General features: G+C 41.7%; 1 protein-coding gene across 10 annotated transcripts in view; it reads left to right on the top strand.

The window, feature by feature from the left end:
* LAMA2 (laminin subunit alpha 2) overlaps positions 1-20,643 on the top strand; it is a 759,697-nt gene that overhangs the window by 273,699 nt on the left and 465,355 nt on the right. For 8 of the 10 annotated variants that reach the window (XR_008313916.1, XM_053286200.1, XM_053286222.1 and 5 more), the window contains exon 2: positions 11,755-11,925. Coding sequence is in view for 8 of the 10 variants with exons in the window: in XM_053286222.1 (XP_053142197.1) it covers positions 11,755-11,925 (171 nt within the window). In the remaining 2 variants the exon portion in view is untranslated. Of the gene's footprint in view, positions 1-6,489; positions 6,704-11,754; positions 11,926-20,194; positions 20,255-20,643 lie in introns of those variants that run through there. The other 2 variants (XM_053286192.1, XM_053286208.1) reach the window with 2 other exon arrangements.

Here is a 20,643-nt window from a genome sequence, read left to right on the forward strand (position 1 = left end):
GGGATGAGCATGAAGCGTTTCATGCACATCTGGGGCAGCAGAGAGTGGGCACTTTAAAAAGAGTAAGGCAGGTCTTACCTGCCCTTCTGTTGCAGCTCCACTGCCCCTGCCGCCCCAGAGCAGCGCTGTTTGTATGAAGCAGTCGGGCTCTCTGTTTGCTGGCTGGGTTTGCTTAGGAAAAAGAAGTTCCCTGTTCCAAGCAGGAAATGGGGATGGAAATTTTGGGAAAAATTATAATATATGAAATACTCCCCCCCCCAGCAACCTTTATGGGTCTAAAGCTTTATGTGCTGCTATATGGTTGAAACGCACTATATACATATTTGTTGCAGTTGTAGTAGTAAAGACAAATTGAGGCTGTTCACACAAGCAGCCCTACTCGGGCTTGGGCAGCCCCACCTGTGCAGGGCTGCTTGTGTGAAGCACCGGAATCGAAGTCTGGGGTCGTTTGTCTGCTTGGTTTGCAAGGAACCTGAGCAGACCCAGAGTTGGGTGCCTAGAGCGCCCAGCTTGAGGCAAAATTACTCAATACATTGTTCTTATTACATGGTGCATTATCTGGAGACCGTCACGCATTTTCCCAGCCTCCAGAATGCCATGTGGTTCACGGCAGCACCCATTGGGTGGGTGCACAAGCCGTGTGGTGTGGATCACTGCTGGATCATCTGGGGGAAGGTAGGTACTACCCTGCCTTCCCCCCTCCCCCTGCCTTTGCCAGCCCAGCAAATGGCCATGTGAATGACATTATTGCTTCTTTAAGAGCATTTATTATGTATAACCTGCTTTGCTCATAACATTGATCATGTTTGATATATTACATTTAGTAGTAATGTATCATTATCAGCACTTTCTGGTTCTTCTGATCCAGTTTCTTTCACATGCTGTAAAAGATGGAGGAATCTGAAGCAAGCAAGAAGCTGGAAGAGTAAAGCCCAGAACACCTTTCCTTATATGCGCCTTATATGAATATATCTGAACACTTTTTCTTAAATATTTTATTCATAATTCCAAAAGAAAATATTCTATAATCCACATAATCCCAGTTTTTCAGAAAAATAAATAAATGAAACAATGCTTCAGGGGGAAACTGACCACCATCCCTCAAATTTTTCCCATTTTCTTCTGGACCTTTACATCTCTAGCTTTTTCATGTACTGAGGATTCTACCTCATCATTCCCATAGGGACAATATTTCAGTGATCATGCTTTCGGCTTTCACAGTAGTGGTGCAGATTGTAACCCTATGTTAATTGAGGGCTTCTTGTGCTGATGAAAAAAATGTCACCCCTCTGCTTTTATTAGACCCTTTGATGGAACCACATTTTTCTCCAAATTTAGAAAAGCAAAATGCATGATGAGTGAAAAGGAAGATTCATAAATAGTACTGTACCCATTAAAAAAAAATTTTTTTTAAAGAGTGCTACTGTGAGAGTTGACTCTTTCCCTTTCTGGAAGGGGAACAGGGTGTAATACCTGTAATAAAAGTGTTATACCTGTAGCCGTGGCTATGCCGCAGCCCCACCAGATGCCGGGTAGAATGCTGCCATTCTGCATGGGATTTGGGGCGGAGCACGGCAGCTTGCAGGTGCTACTTACACAGTGGTAAGCACCTGCTTATTACCTCCTTAAAGGAGCCTCTCGGCACTGCCCTCACCAGCCGCTCCTGCCTGTGGTATCTACACCTTACCAAATCCTTGGTCTTTTGTTGATTCTCCGTGCTCCCATGCTGCCCCACAAATATTTACCAATTCATCTGCCACAGGATCTTTTATTTGCACCTTCATACACCCGTTACTCTACCTGATAAACTGTATCTCAAATTTCTCTCTCTGGATGCCCAGCAGCCACAGCAGACATATTCTTGTTTGGTGTGGGAGTTCTAGGCTTTCTGTTCAGTTTCCTGCACAGCCTAAAAAATGGTTCCCGCTGAAATCCAGATCAGCTTTACTTGCCCGTTGTTTTCAACAAGGATTTTGTTGTGCTCAGGCTGGAGCATCAGGAGCATGATGAGGTCCCAATGACTTCCCCTTTCCCCTTTCTTCTCCCACTTTTGTGGTAATCAGTATGGAAAGGTCTTATGGAAACAGTATCCCAGCCTCAAGGAGCCCTGGGACATACAGTTTCCAGGGCACCAGACACCCATTCTAAGAACTTGGTTGTCCTGGTAAAATTACATTTCCCAAGGTGCCTGATGCCTGGGATACTGCTGTTGCAGTCCAAGGTGCCAGGAAGGGAGGGAGGCACACTGAGTCAGATTACAATACAAGCTAGAGAAGTAGTGTAGGGTTATGTGTACTACAGCTGAGCACTACAAAACTGAGCAGTTCATTTTACAAACGAGGTAAAAGTAATAAGTTATAGCCAAAGTTAATCAGTTACCATAACAACAGCTGTTTGGTCATACTCCATAGTGGTTATGCTTTCTCCAGGCTAAAAAGCAATTAAACATTCTGACCCAATCTGCCCAAAATAAACTGGATTTGTTTCATTTCTCAAGACTACCTTGCAGCTGACTGCATCCATAATGATTAGCCACTTACATTCTGAAAAGTTAAAGTATTTTAACTTTAGCTTAATAATATGTTTGGCTTATCTTGGAGTTATACTTGTGTTCTTATGCAGGGATAAGTGAATTATTATTCTCAGCCAGTTACCCAAACTCAAAGCAGATGTGTGAGCAAGGTGGGGTGGCATATAGGGATGCAGGATTTAATAATCAAATTAACAGATTAAAACCCTTTTGGTCAATTTAAAAGATATACCAAATTAACCAGACAGTGTAATTTTAGTGAAACTAGAAGAGACATAGAGAACATGCACATGAGCAGCCCTACCCAGGCTTGCACAGCCCTACCCAGGTAGGGATGTTGTGTAGAGCACTTTGATCAGGCCCAGTCCCGGCCCTGTCCTACTGGGCAGCCCAAGTTTTTTACATGGGCTATTACTGAGGTAGAAGGGCGCAAGTGCATCCTTCTATGCAGGTCTCCAGCCATGTGAATAATCAGCCTGCAGCCCAAGTGTGCAGGAGGCAGGCAGCAAGAGCGCCCAGCAGTGGACGGATCCCTCAATGCACCACACTCCTGGCACAGTGCATTGTGGGATACTGGAGGACTTGTGAGGAGTCCTCCGGTCTTGTGGTAGCAAGGTAGAGGAGAGCTGGTCTTGTAGTAGCAAGCGTGACTTGTCCCCCTAGCTAAGCAGGTTCTGCCCTGGTTGCATTTGAATGAGAGACCACATGTGAGCACTATAAGATATTCCACTCAGGCAGGGGCATAGCAAGGATGTAGTGGTCCCAGAGACAAGATTTTAAAATGCCCCCGCTCACTGACGCTCAACTCATGAAGTAAAGAAATCTTAAATGAGGCTGAATAGTGGTAACAAAAAGCATAGTAAAATTGTATCTATATCTATCTCTCTGTCTCCTATGTGCCACAATAGAACATCATCCTAAATTATTTTTTTAAAGGTTTTGTAAATTGTGGATGATATAAGTCATTTAATTGTACTAGAAAAGATATGCTGGTAGCTCCAGGTCTATTTTGGAGGATGAATACAACTGAAGGAAGCCTGGGCGGGTGCGCGGCTGGGGGAGTCAGTCATGTGACTTGCCTCTGGGCCCCCCCCCCCAAGGCAGTGGGCCCCTAGACAACTGTCTCCCCTGCCCTCAGGGGATTAAGCCACTCTGGGAAGAGCAGAAGGTTTCAAGTTCCCTCCCTGGCTTCTCCAAGTTAGGGCTGAGAGAGTTTCCTGCCTGCACCTTGGAGAAGCCGCTGCCAGTCTGTGAAGACAATACTGAGCTAGATAGAGTAAAGGTCTGAATCAGTATATGGCAGTTTCCTATATTCCTCCTCCAGCTCCTGGCTTTGCCACTCACTGTGGTGCTGATCGCGTGCTGCATGAGCAGCAGAGCTTTATGAGGAGGGTTCATCGTATGCCGCATGGCAGGTAGGAGCCTGTCTCCCTGCCAACCCTCCCCCTTTCAGTGATGAGAATTACATTATTCTTTCTCACACAAAGAAAATCCTCTTCTAAAAAGATTCCTGCCATGACATGTGTGCATCCTCTTACAAACAAATGACTCCCTCCCTGAGATATTATTTAATACATGAATGTATGCAGATGTACTCTATTTAATTAACCAGTTAAACCTCATACAGTTGAATCACATGACTCCTGCTTCATCCAAAACATGAATTATATTATCTCTGACTCTATATTAGTTGTTGAGCAAGCTGGTTATATTGTGAAGCTATTTTGAAAATGCTAAAATGACTGAAATATCGTACCTGCCTGAAGCAACAATAGCCTCTAACCCTGATTTTATTTTTATTTGTTTTAAACTCCATCAGTAAATTGTTCCATGTGATCCCCATATATTGGATTGGATCTTAACTTACTGCTCTGTGAAAAGAAGTCCTTTCCATTTACAGAAGGAGATTTGGTTCTCATATAAGGACTACTCCATGAGAGCAACTCTCTGTGACCAGATGGAGCCTCTGTTCATGGGGCAGTACACTTGGATCCAATCCACTGTCTAGTCTGGCTGTAAAAGGTTAGAGTATCTGCTAGTGATAATCATAATAAAACTGCATTTTATGTGGGTTTGTAGGGATGCCAGTGAGAATGTTTAGTGAAAGAGAAAGAAAAGATGCATTGTTATGTGGTTCACCCCCATCAGTTTTTCACTTCCTCCTCTTATCGCTGTAATTTACTTTTCCAACATCACATGCTATAAATTCTTTCCCTGCATCAACATATTGTGTGCTGATATGATGTGCCCATTAGATGAACCTATAAGATATACAGTTGAAAGCAGAGTGCTGGTCTTCATGTTATGTCTAAATGATGGCTAGCTTTTATGTTATTCATGCCACAGAGCCTCAGACATAATAATGAGGTTGTATGTCAATCTGGAGATGCCACAAATACTGACAATTCATTTGCATGTTCAGTGCTTTACCCAGTCTTCACTATGTAGCTTCCTCCGCCTCTCCCCCACTGAAGAGAGAAATAAATTTATTTGAACAGTTTGAATAAAAATACAACAGGTGTAACAGTATTGAATTTAAAACACAATAAAAGGGGCTCTGTAATCTATACAGATGTGGCAAGCTACAAATTCAATAAAGTCCTGACTATTGATTGACTGGTTGTACAAATTGGACAAGTTAGCAGCTAATTGGGTGCCTTGCTTAGGCAATATGTTTTACATGGCTTTTAAAGGGAACAGTGGAGTCACTTGCTTAGGATGTCAGAGGATAACTGTACCGTGACCAAAAGGGTCAGTTATTAAACCGCACACAGGTTAATTGCAGGGAAAGACAGGAGAACAGAGGTGACAGATCAAAAGGAATCAGTTGAATAATGCTGCATTAATTCAGCAAGGATAAAGAGAAGAGAAACTTCAAAAACCTGTTAAACATTCCAGCCCATCCTTTGCAATTTTAGTTGAGGTTAGGATTTGTGCTCATTAAAAGTCTGGAACTGGAAGCAAGGAATCAAGTCAGACACGGGGGTGGCAAACATAAGATTCCAATGCAGCTCTCACACAAACTCAAATTCCATCAAATGTTGATGTCTTTTTCAGACCGCCACCCTACATTGACTCTTTGCCATGGCAAATCTTAATATTTTGTAAGAAGAATGTCAGACTTAAATGCTTTGCAAAGCCTTCTGTTGTTCTAATTCAAAGGATATGGCTCACTTTTCCTGGTGCAGGGGCGGGGGGGGGGATTACCTAAATGTGGAGCTGTCAATTGACTGAAGTTTTTATCTGCATTGTCATAAAGCAGTTAAGTAGTTAATTAAAACAAGTGTGGACATTTTTAAAAAAAACACAGGTTGTTCTCTCCATTCCCCACAAGCCATTTCCTAGCACAAGACTGTAATGACACAGATGTGTAAACAGATTTCTGCATCTTTATCAGATTATTGAGCACAAAAATGTTTGAATGGGGCTGAAAGAAAGTTACCTTCAGCAACAACTGCTGTCCACCATACCTGCCAACATGTCCCTATTTTCCCATTCACCTGAATGACAAAATAGGGACATGTTTGCAGCTATGTGTCCACTGGAGTGAGTAGGACAGAGTTTCTACACTGTCCTACTCCAAGAGTGTGGAATTTTACAAGCGATCCAATTCTCCAGCAGTTTGGAAGCAGCTCTTGAGAAGACAAGACTCAGAACAGGGGAGGCAGCAAACTTTTGTTTTCTTTCCTAAAGAAGCAAGCAAGCAAGAAAATAAATAAATCAAAAAGAAAACAAGGGGGAAAGGACAAGATATGTTTGCTAGAGCTAGTCTTTTCTAGAGTTTGATTCTGGATGGCTAATGGTTTATTTTTGACAGGTCATTTCCAGTTCCAGTTGTGCCTAGAAACAAAGGGAAGTAACTGCAGGTGAATCACACAGATTGTAGGAGTGGCCACATTCCTGAGGTGGCACAGTTTGGAAGCAGCTCTTGAGAAGACATGGCTCAGACTGGGGGAACTTGGCTACTCAGAACTTTGCAGTTGACTAACAGATATCAAAGGAGTTGAGTGAGGAAGTGTGCAGGGATCCATACAAGTGTATGCCCCCTTGATCACAAAGGAGACACCCAACACAAGGAGAAGATGAGTACTACTACACTATTGTAATTTTATTGGAGAACAGAGCTTAAAACCTTTAATTATCTGACAACTGCAGCTAAGACCTGGCTTTCGAGTAAACAAGCTTTCTATATTCTAAATAGCCAATAAAACCAGTTATGAAGGTAGAATGGCAGCAGGGGAGGGGGTGCTTCCCAGTGTAATGCTTGGAATGTTGCATGTATGACTGTCTGCCTGAGGGAAAGAAGTTGTAGGTGTGCACTTGGTAGAAAGAGCGCCTGGCTCCCAAGGAACAAGTCCATTCCCTTGAAACCAAGGTGGCTGTCCTAGAGAAGCTCAGGGAGGCAGAGAGGCATGTGGATGAGACCCTCAGGGATATGAAAGAGGCATACCATTCCTAGGCTGATAGCTCCTCTCCTGTCATGGAGAATGAAAGTCATGGGGAAGGGGGACATTCATCTGAGGAAAAGGGAATGCTCCTTTAGAAAGAACCCCTTCCCTGGGTGATGTACCCATATCGTCTAGCACAGAGGATACTTGGAGGGTTGGAGGCCTCCTAGTAGTGGGCAATTTGATTGTTATGGGCACAGAGAGATGGGTTTGTGACCTGTGTGTAGACCACATGTTGATATGCCTGCCTGGTGCAAAGGCTGCAGACGTCATGCAGTTTTAAGCATGGCAGTGTTAAGCATGGCATTAGGCAGTGCCGGGGAGGAGTCATCTATCATGGTGCACATCGGTACCAACAATGTTGGAAAATGCAGTCAGGAGGATCTGTGAGCCAAATTTAGGGTACTAAGTTGCATATTGAAGTCCAAGACCCCCAGTGTAGTGTTCTCTGAAATGCTACCTGTTCAACACATGGAGGGCCAGTGAGACAGGTGGAGCTGAAGGGTCTCAATGTGTAGATGAGACAGTGAAGCCGGGAGGAGAGGTTTTGATTTGTTAGGAACTAGGATACATTTTGGGGCAAGTAAAGCCAATAAAAAAGGGATGGGCTCCACTTGAACGAAGATGAAACCAGACTGCTGGCACTTAAAATAAAAAAGGTCGCAGAGCAGATTTTAAAATGACACCTAAGGGACTGCCAACAGGAGCTGGGTGTTATCTAATTCGGCAAGCAAAATCCCCTAACGTGTCAGGGTGCAAACCCTTCAGATAAACCAGAAGAGTACATAGTAGAACCAGAGGTAGAGCAGAGAGAAACACATTACAGCTGATCAAAAACATCACATGACAGTGAGGGAGATAGTACAGGTGAAACTCGGAAAATTAGAATATCGTGCAAAAGTCCATTAATTTCAGTAATGCAAATTAAAAGGTGAAACTGATATATGAGACAGACGCATTACATGCAAAGCGAGATAAGTCAAGCCTTAATTTGTTATAATTGTGATGATCATGGCGTACAGCTCATGAAAACCCCAAATCCACAGTCCCAGAAAATTAGAATATTACATGGAACCAAGAAGACAAGGATTGTAGAATAGAACAATATCGGACCTCTGAAAAGCATACAGTGTACTGTGCTTGATTGGCCAGCAAACTCGCCTGACCTGACCCCATAGAGAATCTATGGGGCATTGCCAAGAGAAGGATGAGAAACATGAGACCAAACAATGCAGAAGAGCTGAAGGCCGCTAATGAAGCATCCTGGTCTTCCATAACACCTCATCAGTGCCACAGGCTGATAGCATCCATGCCACGCCACATCGAGGCAGTAATTGCTGCAAATGGGGCCCAAACCAAGTACTGAATACATATGCATGCTTATACTTTTCAGAGGTCCGATATTGTTCTATTCTACAATCCTTGTCTTCTTGGTTCCATGTAATATTCTAATTTTCTGGGATTGTGGATTTGGGGTTTTCATGAGCTGTACGCCATGATCATCACAATTATAACAAATTAAGGCTTGACTTATCTCGCTTTGCATGTAATGCGTCTTTCTCATATCAGTTTCACCTTTTAATTTGCATTACTGAAATTAATGGACTTTTGCATGATATTCTAATTTTCCGAGTTTCACCTGTACATGTCAGCACCAGGTAAGAGACTCAGCATATAGGCCAATTTTCTAGACATGGTAAATGACTGTGCCTCAGAACAATTGGTCATAGAACCAACTAGAGAGAAGACGACCTTGGATTTAATCCCGAGTGGTGCCCAGAACCTGGTGTGAGGTGTCAGACTTGTAAAAACCATTGGGGAACAGTGACTCTAGTATGATCCAATTCAGCTTATATGCTTGTGGAGCATTGGCAAGGAAGTCCAACACAGATACATTGGACTACAATAGAGGAAACTTCTAAAAAATGAGGGAACTGGTAAAAAGAAAGCTGGAAGGAAAGGTCAGGAAGGTCAAATCACTCCAGAAAACATGGAACTTATTTAAAACCATAATAATAGAAGCTTAGTTGGAATGTATACCAAGGAGGAGGAAAGGTACCACCAAATTCAGGAGGATGCCATGTGGCTAACAAGAGGACTAGATGGGGGCAAACAAGCTGAAATTTAATCCAGATAAGACGGAAGTGCTCTGAGTTGGTAGAACTGATCATCCGAGTAATGAGGTAAATCTGGTCTTGGATGGGATCACACTCCCTATGAAAGACAAAGTCCGCAGCTTGGGGGTGCTTCTGGATGACGCTGTCCTTAGAGGCACATGTGGTGGTGGTGTGCAGAAGTTCCTGTTACCACTACGGTTGGTACACCAGCTGTGACCCTACTTAGATCAGTTGAACCTGACCTCAGTCACTCATGCTTTGATAACATCCAGATTGGACTACTGCAATGTGCTTTACATGGAGCTGCCCTTGAAGATGGGTTGGAAACTTCAGCTGGTCCAGAATGCTGCTGCAAGGATGCTCGTGGGAACAAATTGCTTCATGAGTGTCACACCAATCCTGCGGCAGCTTCATTGGTTACCGGTCCGCTTCTGGGCCAGATTCAAGGTGCTGGCTTGGGGCTGGGGTACCTGTTGGACCGCATTCACCCATATAGACTTGCCAGGGCCCTCTGCTCATTATCTCAGGCCCTCCTCATGGCCCTACCACTAACAGAGATCCAGTTGGCAGGGTCTAGTAGAGACAGGACCTTTTCTGTTGTGCCCCCTCAACTTTGGAACATCCTTCCTGAAGAGCTTCACCCTGCTCCCTCCCTCAGTGTTTTTTTTAAAAGAACTAAAATCACATCTTTTTAAAGAAACTTTTTAATGCTCCATCTTTGGTTATATCTGGTAGGTTTTTTAGTTTTTATAATTCTACTTTTTTAGGTTTTAAAATAACTTTTAATTTGAAAATTAATTCTGATTGTGGTTTTAGCCTGAATTTTAACTTATTTACTTAATGTGGTTAATTTTATTAGTTTTATTTTACATTGTATCTATTTTATTACTGGAGGGGTGGGGTATAAATATTTTAAATAAATAATACATAAATAGTCAGGAAGCTATAAAAGGTAAGAAGACTTCCCTCAGAAAATGGAAGTTCTGCCCAAATGAAGTGAACAATAAAGTGTGCTGTCAAGTTGATTTCGACTCCTGGAGCCCACAGAGCCCTGTGGTTTTCTTTGATAGAATACAGGAGGGGTTTACCATTGCCTCCGCCAGTATGAGATGATGTCTTTCAGCATCTTCCTATATCGCTGCTGCCTGATATATTACTAGCGGAGATTCGAACCAGCAACCTTCTACTTATTAGTCAAGCATTTCAAGAAACATAAACTCTTGCAAAGGAAATGCAAGAAGACAATAAGGGATGCAAAAAGAACATTTGAGGTGCATTTAGCTAGAAGTGTGAAGGGGAATAACAAAAACTTCTTTAAATATACCAGAAGCCAAAAACCTGCCATGGAGGCAGTTGGACCCTTAGATGATAAGGATTATTAAGGAGAATATGGAGATTACAGAGAAGCTGAATGAGTTCTTTGCATCTGTCTTCATGGCACTGACCACATACCCACTATGGAACTGAACTTCTCAGGCTTGGGCTCAAGAACTGGCCCAATTTTAGGTGATGAGAGAGGATGTTCTACACTGTCTTGAAAAACTAAAAATTAAAAAATCGCCAGGGCCAGATGCCATCCACCCAAGAGTTCTGAAGGATCACAAATGTGAAATTGCTGATCTCCTGGCAAAAATATTTAACTTTTCTCTACAGTCAAGCTCTGTACCAGAAGACTGGAAAGTAGTTACTGTAACTTTGATTTCCTAAAAGAGATCGGCCAGGTGGGGGGATCTGAGAAACTACAGGCCGGTTAGCTTAACATCTGTGCTGGGTATATTGATGGAAAGCTTACTTAAGGACAAAATTGTTAAACATATAGAAGAACAGGCCTTGCTGAAGGAGAGCCAGCATGGCTTTTGCAATGGCAAATCTTCCTTCACTAACCATTTGGAGTTCTTTAAGAGTGTCAACAGGCATGTGGATAAAGGTGATCCAGTTGACACAGTATACTTGGACTTCCAAAAAGCATTTGACAAAGTCCCCCAATAAAGGCTCTTGAGTAGACTTAGTAGTCATGGGATAAAGGGGCAAGTTCATGTGTGGTATGTTAACTGTTTGAAGGGCAGGGAACTGAGAGCAGGAAAAAAATGGGCAGTTTTCACTGTAAGTAAGAAGTGAGGTAAGGAAATATGAAGTGAGGTCCCCCAGGGATCTGTACTGGGACCAATGCTCTTAACTTGTTCACATATGATCAAGAAGTTGGGGTAAGCCGCAAAGATTGTCAGGAGCTCCAAAAGGATCTCTCCAAACTGAGGGAATGGACAACAAAATGGCAAATGTGGTTCAATGTAAGCAAGTGTAAAGTGATGCATATCGGGGCAAAAACCCCCACTTTACATATATGCTGACTGGATCTGAGCCATCTTATTTATTATTATTATTAATTTATTATTTCTCTATGAAAACCTCTTTGAAAACTTTTGTTAAAAAGCAGTATATAAATGTTGTCATTTTCGATGACTGACCAGCAGAGAGATCATGGGATCGTGGTGGACAGCTTGTTGAAAGTGTTGACTTAGTGTGCAGCAGCTGTGAAAAAGGCAAATTCCATGCTAGGCATAGTACGCATGTGCATTAATTGTTGCATCAGTCTGGAATGAAATCTTTGTAAATTTTTGTATATTTACATTGATATTACAGTATCACTTCTGTCTTTCAGGTTTGTTTCCAGCCGTGTTGAACTTGGCTTCTAATGCTCTCATCACAGCAAATGCTACTTGTGGTGAAAGAGGTCCTGAAATGTTCTGCAAATTGGTCGAGCATGTACCTGGCCGACCAGTGAGAAACGCTCAATGTCGGACCTGTGACCAACGCAGTAGGATTCCAAATCGTACGTGTGCAATTTTCATGGCATTAACATCTTCCTTTTGCGTTTATATCGGGTGAGGGGGGTGGGGTTTCATGGATTTTTTCTGAACTTAAAAATTGTATTCAGGAAAGCAGGTTGTAGAATAGCTTATTGTTTGCAAGATTTGATGATAAATTGGTTGATCTGCTTGATTTGTCTTTATAGAGTAAAAGCGTTTTTGAATCCACTTGTTTTGATCTTATCTAGTTCTGTTGATGTGGTTTTTCTCCCCAGCACCACCTTTTTTCAGAAATAGTTAGCATATCTGAAGCCATATCCACAAATGTTTCTGTATTAATCAGCCATGTCTCTGGGTTAATCTACAGATATGACCATGCTAGAAGCATTTCCAATTAGTGGTATAGATACCCATATTTGGAAGTATCCTGTGTCCCTAGTGTTGCAGAATGATTGAGGTATCCAGTGCTTTGCAAGTGGTACCAGTGCCTACTGACATAACAATAGAAGCATGCACATCGGAGGGACCAATGTAGCTATTTAGTCACAACAGAGTTCAGTCATGGAGTTGGGGGAGGGCAAACTTTATCCAGACTTGGACCTGGATTGGGCTGGAAGCCCATACCGTGTGGAGAACATGGAAGCTGAAAATCATTCTTCAGGATGTTTATATGAGATTATTTTTCTATATCCATATATCTATGTGGGGTGGTCAGGTCTTGTAAGAATTGCTGCAGTTAATCAGAATTAGAGTTAGAACAGAACAAGCAATATTTTGAACAGTGAGCTGCTGGCCTAGGTCCTCGCATAAAGAGAGGGGAAAGAGAATGTGTAGGACTAGTAGTTTGAGAGGCAGGAGAAGCTAACAGCTAACATCCAAGTACAACAAGTACAACAAGAGGAGGACCAATTACTGTCATATTGTGGATACTGAGGGCTGAGGGGGTGAGAGCTGTGCTCCTGCTAGTAATACAGGACAGAACATATAGTTTAGCTCAGTGTTTCTCAACGTTTTTGGAGTCATGGACCAGTACATTATACATGCGCCGTTTCCTGGACCATCAGTTAGTAAAGGGGTCACCCCCCTGACCCCCAACCCCACCCCAGGCACCCCCCAAAAACAATATCGGGAAGTTCTCTGGAGCTCATTTCCAGGCAGCCCTCATTCCTGCATAATATTCATTTCAAGGAAGTGAAGTGAACATTATCCAGAAGCAAGGGCTGCCTGGAAATGAGTTCTGGATAGCTTCCGGTGGCCCCTGCCAGCCCAAAATTGTTTTTTTGGGGGGTGTGTGTGATTTTTATTAGTGATGCCTCACGGACCAGTACCCAATGCCTCACGGACCGGCACTGGTCCACGGACCGGTGGTTGAGAAACACTGGTTTAGCTTCTGGTCTCCCAATAGCATAGATGAATTGACATTGGATTCTAGGAACAGGTAAAAGTATCTAGAGGTTACTTTCCTCTTGTCACCAGAGGGCACTTGTCAGTTTGAGGACTAGAAGACATGTGCTACAGACTTGTACAGGGCATGGGGAAATGAAGCTTGGAAATTGCATTCAGCTATACATGCATGGACACTGTACTGCTGATGACACTATTCTTCAGCAAAGGCTTACTGGTGTCATTTAGCTTCTTCAGGATCCTCAGTTTATACTCCCTGTGTTTTTGATTGCCTGATAGGGATTTCAGTCAGACATAGCAGTAGAGCATTTATGTATGTTAATTGTATAGACTCTCACCCTTTATCAACCATTAGCCATTTTTCTGAAGTGTTCCTGATCAATAAACAAACAACAATAATAAAATGAAAACCTAATTATTTCTTGTTTACACAGTCAGACAGGTGTTATTGACTGGTTTGTTTTATCCAGACATCGAGTCCTTCCCAAGGACCTGGGATGGCTGAATTTTATTGTCAGTTGTTATAGATATTGTCGCAGAATATAGGCTGTTCCCAGTAAAGCTGCTTTTTGTAATTGGCTGATGGTGATTTCTGTGGCCCCTATGGTGTTGAGGTGCTCTTCAAGGTCTTTTGGAACTGCACCCAGGGCGCCAATGACCACTGGGATTATTTTGGTCTTTTTCTGCCACAGCCTTTCAATTTGTAGATCTTTGTATTTTATTATTTATTATTATTTATTATTATTATTTATTAATAAAAGACAGTGAAGAAGATGCACTTAAAATGTTCAACAATAGAAACTATTCAGCACCAATGAAACAAAGCAGTCCTACAAGAAAGAACAAGTAAAGAACAAAGCAGAAAAATGGAAAAACAAGCCACTGCATGGTCAATATTTGCACAATATAACTGGAAAACCAAACATGTCTTTATTTTATTATTTATTCATCACATTTATATACCACCCAAACTTTTGTCTCTCACCAACATCACCAAGACCTGGCAGTGGCTCAAGACTGGCAACTTGAAGAAAGAAACACAGGGTTTAATACTGGCTGCACAAGAACAGGCACTAATGCAATAAGAACAAAAGAAGAAAATCAACAACAAACAGCAAGTGCCGCCTCTGTAAAGAAGCAGATGAAACAGTGGACCACCTAATCAGCTGTTGTAAAAAGATCGCACAGACTGACTACAAACAAAGGCATGACAAGGTAGCAGGGATGATACACTGGAACATCTGCAAAATACATCTGCAATGATACACTGGAACATCTGCGGTATAGAAATTGTATGAATGAATGATTAAATAATACAAGCTACCTGCAGCCAAAAATGGGTGGGACCACAAAATTGAAAAAGTTGTAGAAAATGAAGATGTAAAAATATTATAGCACTTTTGACTACAAACAGACAAACATCTGCCACACAATATACCAGATATAACTGTAGTCGAGAAGAAAGAATAACAAGTCAAAATAATCGACATAGCAATACCAGATGACAGCAGAATAGAAGAAAAAGAAACAGAAAAAATAACAAAATATAAAGATCTACAAATTGAAATTGAAAGGCTGTGGCAGAAGAAAACCAAAATAATCCCAGTTGTAATTGGTGTCCTAGGTGCAATTCCAAAATCTTGAAGAGCACTTCAACACCATATGGGCCACAGAAATCACCATTAGCCAGCTACAAAAAACAACTTTACTGGGAACAGCATACATTTTGCGGTGATACCTATAACAACAACATTGATAATTAAATTCATCCATCCCAGGTCCTTTGGAAGGACTTGATGTCTGGATAAAACAAACCAGTCAATAACACCTGTCTGACTGTGTAAACAAAAATAATAAATAATCTCATAGACTGAATGAAATTGATTTTAATACAGCCTGATTATGAATGATGATAAGGAATACTAATTTAAAAACTGGATTCCATACTCACCATTCTCCCAACAGATGAACAGCACTGTCAATGCTACATGCTTATATAACCCTCTCCTGTTTCTCCCTGAGTCTACACTGTAGGGACCATGAAATTAAGGCAAATTTAATCATTAAAAGAAAAGATTTCAGCAACTTAAACAGATCCAATTTTTACATCATAATAAAAATATTTATACCCCGCCCCTCCAGTGCACTACTGCTCGGAGTGGCTCACAACAATAAGATAGACATAGATACAATAAAAGTAATAAAATTAACTAAAAAATTTTTTTAAGTCAGATTAGAAACCACAATTATTAGGTTCAAATTAATACTGAAAATTATAAAAAGCTAAAGAACCTACCAGATATAACAAAACAATAATGGAGCATTAAAAAGCTTCCTTGTATTATGTGTACATAATACACATATGTACTTAAATAATAATTTTTTAAAATTCCCTGTTCAGAACTGACCACAGGAGTCTCACAATTTTTTGAAATCCAGCCAGAATAAATGACGCATCTGCTCCTCTGCAGTTCTTCGGCTCAGTTTCCCTGGCTCCTGGGCCTTTCTCAGATGGTGGGCTTAACCGTGGAATTATGTAGGGTAAAGTAGAGCGAGTTATGAGGTAATATATTAGCTGCTTATAATATAATATAATAAGATATAATAAGATATTCAGAAGAAACCTGGGGTCTGGTCACATAGGACAGCTGTAATAGGGTTCCTGTCGGTCCCTTCCCATTTTTCCCCATGCACCGTTCATATCGTGCACTATTCAAGTCCTTGTAGGGTGCACCACTCCCCAGTGGTACTTTATGGTGAACATAATTAGGCTTTTCTTAAAGCCTTACTTTATGCTATTTTTCTTTTAACATTTGCTTGGTGTTCTTGCGGAACATCCTATGCACCCACACGGCTCACCATAAAGTACCACTGGGAGTCAGAGTTAGAAGGTTTTTCAAAAGGGAGAGACAAGACATTTTAATAAAAGCGGAAAACAAAATGCACCGTGTGGGTGCATAGAATGATGTTCCACAAGATCACCAAGCAAATGCTTTAAAAAAAGTAAAACATGAGGCTTTAAGAAAAGGTCCTCTATCAGCATGGCCCCTCCATACATCTCAAATGAAACATTGGTGTATATTGGATATTAGGGATGTGTCTGAACTGCGGTTCGAAGCACAGTTCGAGCACAGATTGGAAACGGCATGGGGGAGCTTTAAGAAAGAGGAGAGCAGGTCCTTACCTGCTCTCTACCACCCCATGCAGCTTCCTGCTGAGGTGGTGCTCAGCCCAAATACCCCCGTGTGGCACCAGCACACACATGGCATCTGCATATGTGCTGGTGCCTTGTGTGTGCTGGCACCATGTGGGGGTATTTGGGCCAAGCGCTACCCCAGCAGGTAGCTGCATGGGGTGGTGGAGAGTAGGTAAGGACTTGCTCTCCTCTTTCTTAAAACTCCACCATGCCTCTTCCGATCTTTGATCAAACCACATATCGCTACTGGATATATCGAAGTATCCCAAAAAGCCACTGTAAAAAGTGGAACTTGTAAGCATGGATATAATGTGGCTAAGCTCCAGTGTGCAGGGGAAAACCCAAATGGTATATGGAGTGCTCCCCAATATCTCACTTCAGTGTATTGAGTGCTCCCCAATATCTGGACTTCAGGGTAAAACTGCCCAATGTGTGAATGCACACTTGCCCTTCCTGTGGTGAAGAAAGTAAAATTGCCATTTGGGAATGGCCCTGGTGCTGACTCTAGCCCTAGTCACATATTAGGAGTGCCAGCCATGCTTACCGTTACAAAAGTGGGGAGGAAATCCTGCCCTACGCAGTCACTGTCTCCCTCCAGTTGGCCTGTTCATATTTACAGACCCTTTTGTTTGAAGTGGGTGGTGCTGTAAGCATGATGGTCAGCGCTTCCATGAGCTGCAACCTCAGGTGATCCAGGTTGCCTCTCTGGCTATCATGCTTATGGTGCCTCACCCTTCAGACAAATGAGGCTGTAAGAGTGAACAGGCCGGCTGGAGGGGATGAGTGACAACATGGAGTGAGACTTCCTCCCCGCTTTTGCAGTTGCAAGCGTGAGCACGGCTGGCACTCATAACGTGTGAATTGGATTTTTGTGGGTAGGTGAATGATGCTGGAGAGAACGATGCTTCTTATTTTTAACCCGTCAGTCTCTGAAGTTCTTCTTAATCTCACTTATTCTCAAGATCTCCTTTTTCTTTTTACTCAGAAAGTCTATCCCTCAGAATTCTCCTTGTCTTATACAGAGAACTTCTACAGTTCCATATAGAAACCCAGCAGGGCCAAAAGTAATTCAGTGCACTCCCCATTGAATCTACATATATTCTATATATAATGCACTTGATCCATCTAATGATGGCAAACACATATACAGGCCTGCTTCATGGATATGTTAGTTTACTGGGAAAGTAGGGTAGTGCATATAGTGCCCACTTGTGAACATGGATCCTGATCCACAAAGTGGATCCACAAAGGGGATGCATGTAAGCAGCCTTCGGCGCATGGGTAAACTTTGCTAAATCACAGCAAACATTTCTCTTTCTGTCGCCTCAAAAACTTTATACATTTTTGTCAGGTTTGTCCTGACAAAAGTGGGACAACTCACAACCTTATTTTCCATTCTGATATGTTATGGCTTTCTCAGTTAAAAAGACTCAGTGACATCATCACTTGTCTTTGTGGGTCTGTGTTCATCAACACAACTAATAAACATAGGGTGTGGAAGTAATTCTAGAGACTCCTTATCCGATTGTCTCATGCAATCTGCTACTCAGTACAACCTCTTTTAGCCTCTGTAAATACTCTGTGTATTATAATTATAATACTATCTAATCTGCAGTGCAGTCAGCCATTAAAATACATAGTCTTTCATTACAAACCCATTCACATTTTAAGGTTTGCAAAATGTTCGTTTGGCACCATGAACTGTTTTATTTACCCAGAGATAGCCCTTTAATAGGAGTGCCATGTAATGTAACCAGACTTTAAATGGTCTCCTTGGAATTTTGTGAATCTGGTGCACCTCCCCTTAATTACTGTGGAAGGAAATGAACACACGCTCCCTGGTTAATCATATGTGAACACAAATTAAAGACCACACTTTGATGGGTTGCCTGTATAAAGTCCCTTGTCATTCATCACTGAGGTTGGTCCTTGTACTAAGCCTGAGTTCTCTCCTTTTTTGCAGGCAGCTTATAGTATATTTAGTCTCTCCCTTTTAAAAAAAGGAATACATTCCAGCAATTAATCAGTGGTTTCAAATTAATTAAGATTAAACTTCCGTAATGGGATTATAGTTAATTGTATATTCATCTCTCATTCCTCTTTTTCATGACTAACCCTCATATCAATTTGACTTGAGGAGACTGATAGCAAAATTTCCAATTAGACAACTTCTAACTCTATCACCTTGGAGACCTTGGTTTGATTTACAGCTGATTTTTTTCCTAGGATACTTTTAAGCTGATTGCTGAAAAAAAGATCAGACATAGTAAAAAGATCACACAGTACTTAGAGCAAAGGGTCTCCTTTCGTCCCACTCTTGGTATCTTTTTAAAATACAAAGATGATTCCAATAATAACTCAATTCTCTCCTTAATTTTATAACACTGCACTGTTAATGTTTCTTAGTGGTGCTGAATAATTTGATATTTACATAGACGTTATGGCATTTGCAGTTTTAAGACTGAAACCGTGCCTCCCTCCCACAAAGTGCTTTAATTGTGCTTTCAAATGTGTTCAGACATTCTGGTCTTCAGTAATGAGGCAGAATTCCTTTCCTTTGGTGAGTTGCTGGTGTGATACAAAGCAATGAAATGAAATATTAGTTACTGGGTTGGTAGATTTTTTTTAAAATGAGGGAAGTGGACCCCTTCCCCCCATCTTCTCCTTTAGAGCGGTGCAAAGAGGAGAGCAAAGATCAAGCTGTCCCCCTGCTGGTGGGCTCTCCCCTTCCTTAGGGGCCGAGAGACATTTGTTGTCAGTTATTGCTACGCTCTTCCTTGCCTCTTGTATATGGTAAGCAAAATCCAGACAATGATTCTAATGAGTTTACAGTCATAAATGAACAGATTGGACTACTGTAATGTGCTCTTTGTGGGGCTGCCCTTAAAAAAGGTTTGGAAGCTTCAGCTGGTCCAGGACACTGCTGCAAGGATGCTCGTGGGTACAAGTCACTTCATGAGTGTCACACCCATCCTGCGGCAGCTTCATTGGTTACCAGATCGCTTCCAAGCTAGATTCAAGATGCTGGTCTTGACCTTTAAAGCTCTACACGGCTTGGTGCCAGGATACTTGTTGGACCGCATTCACCCATATGAACCTGCCAGGACCCACCACTCAGAATCTCAGGCCCTGCTCATGGCCTTACCACTAACAAAGATCTGGTTGGTGGGGTCTGGTTGGCGGCGGGGACTACAAAGTTCAGGGGTCACAACAAGGGGCCATTTCTGCTGTGGAAATGGAACTCCCTGAAGAGCTTTGCTGTGCTCCCTCCCTCAGTGTTTAAAAAAACACACAATTAAAACACGTCTTTTAAAACAGGCTTTTTAATGCCTTATCTGCTGCTTATACCTGGTAGGTTATTTAGTTTTCATAGTTCTCAGTTTTTACCTTTTTATGAATAACTCTTAATTTGACACTTTAAAAAATGTAATTTTAAATGTGGTTTTGGCATGGTCTTTTAACTTGTTTAACTTTATTAATCTTTTATTTTACATTGTATCTATTTTATTAATGTTGTGAGCCCTCCCAATCAGTAGTATACTGGAGGATGGAGTATAAATATTCTAAATAAAAAATAAATAAATAAGCTCTCGATATATAAAATGTTTTAAAAGAAATATAAATGAAGCTATATGAAATATAATCTGCTGAAATCCACCCTTATCTGCTTTATTCTGTTTCCCCAATACCAGACGTCACATGTAAAAATCTTACATCAGACTTGTAAATAGCGTCTCACTTAGTTGACTGAGGTAAGTATCACCTCCCGATGTCTAGGCAGGGAAGCTCTGCAAACATTGGTTTAGGGGTTTTCTTTTTCATTTTATCCTCCAAATGGCTGACATAAGTATGTGTGGGCAGAAGGCAGTGACTTGTACGGGAAGACGCCTGAAGCTTTTTCACAAGTAACGAAGTATGGAGGTGTACATGTTGTTACATTTATCCAAACACTCTTGTTTTTGAAAAAGCTGCCTGTGAAATTGCCTTCAGAGCTTGGCTTTTGCAAACTTGCAAAGAAAGATTGTCTCTCCACATTTAGTGGTAAGAAGAAAGTGTTCTCTGCTGATTTTTGATATTGGGAAACAACACCAAGGCCATGGAGAAAACAGAGTCTCTTTTTCCATGGTTCTTCCAGACCTTT

Source organism: Hemicordylus capensis, chromosome 1, assembly GCF_027244095.1.
Source record: "Hemicordylus capensis ecotype Gifberg chromosome 1, rHemCap1.1.pri, whole genome shotgun sequence".
NCBI lineage: Eukaryota > Metazoa > Chordata > Lepidosauria > Squamata > Cordylidae > Hemicordylus > Hemicordylus capensis.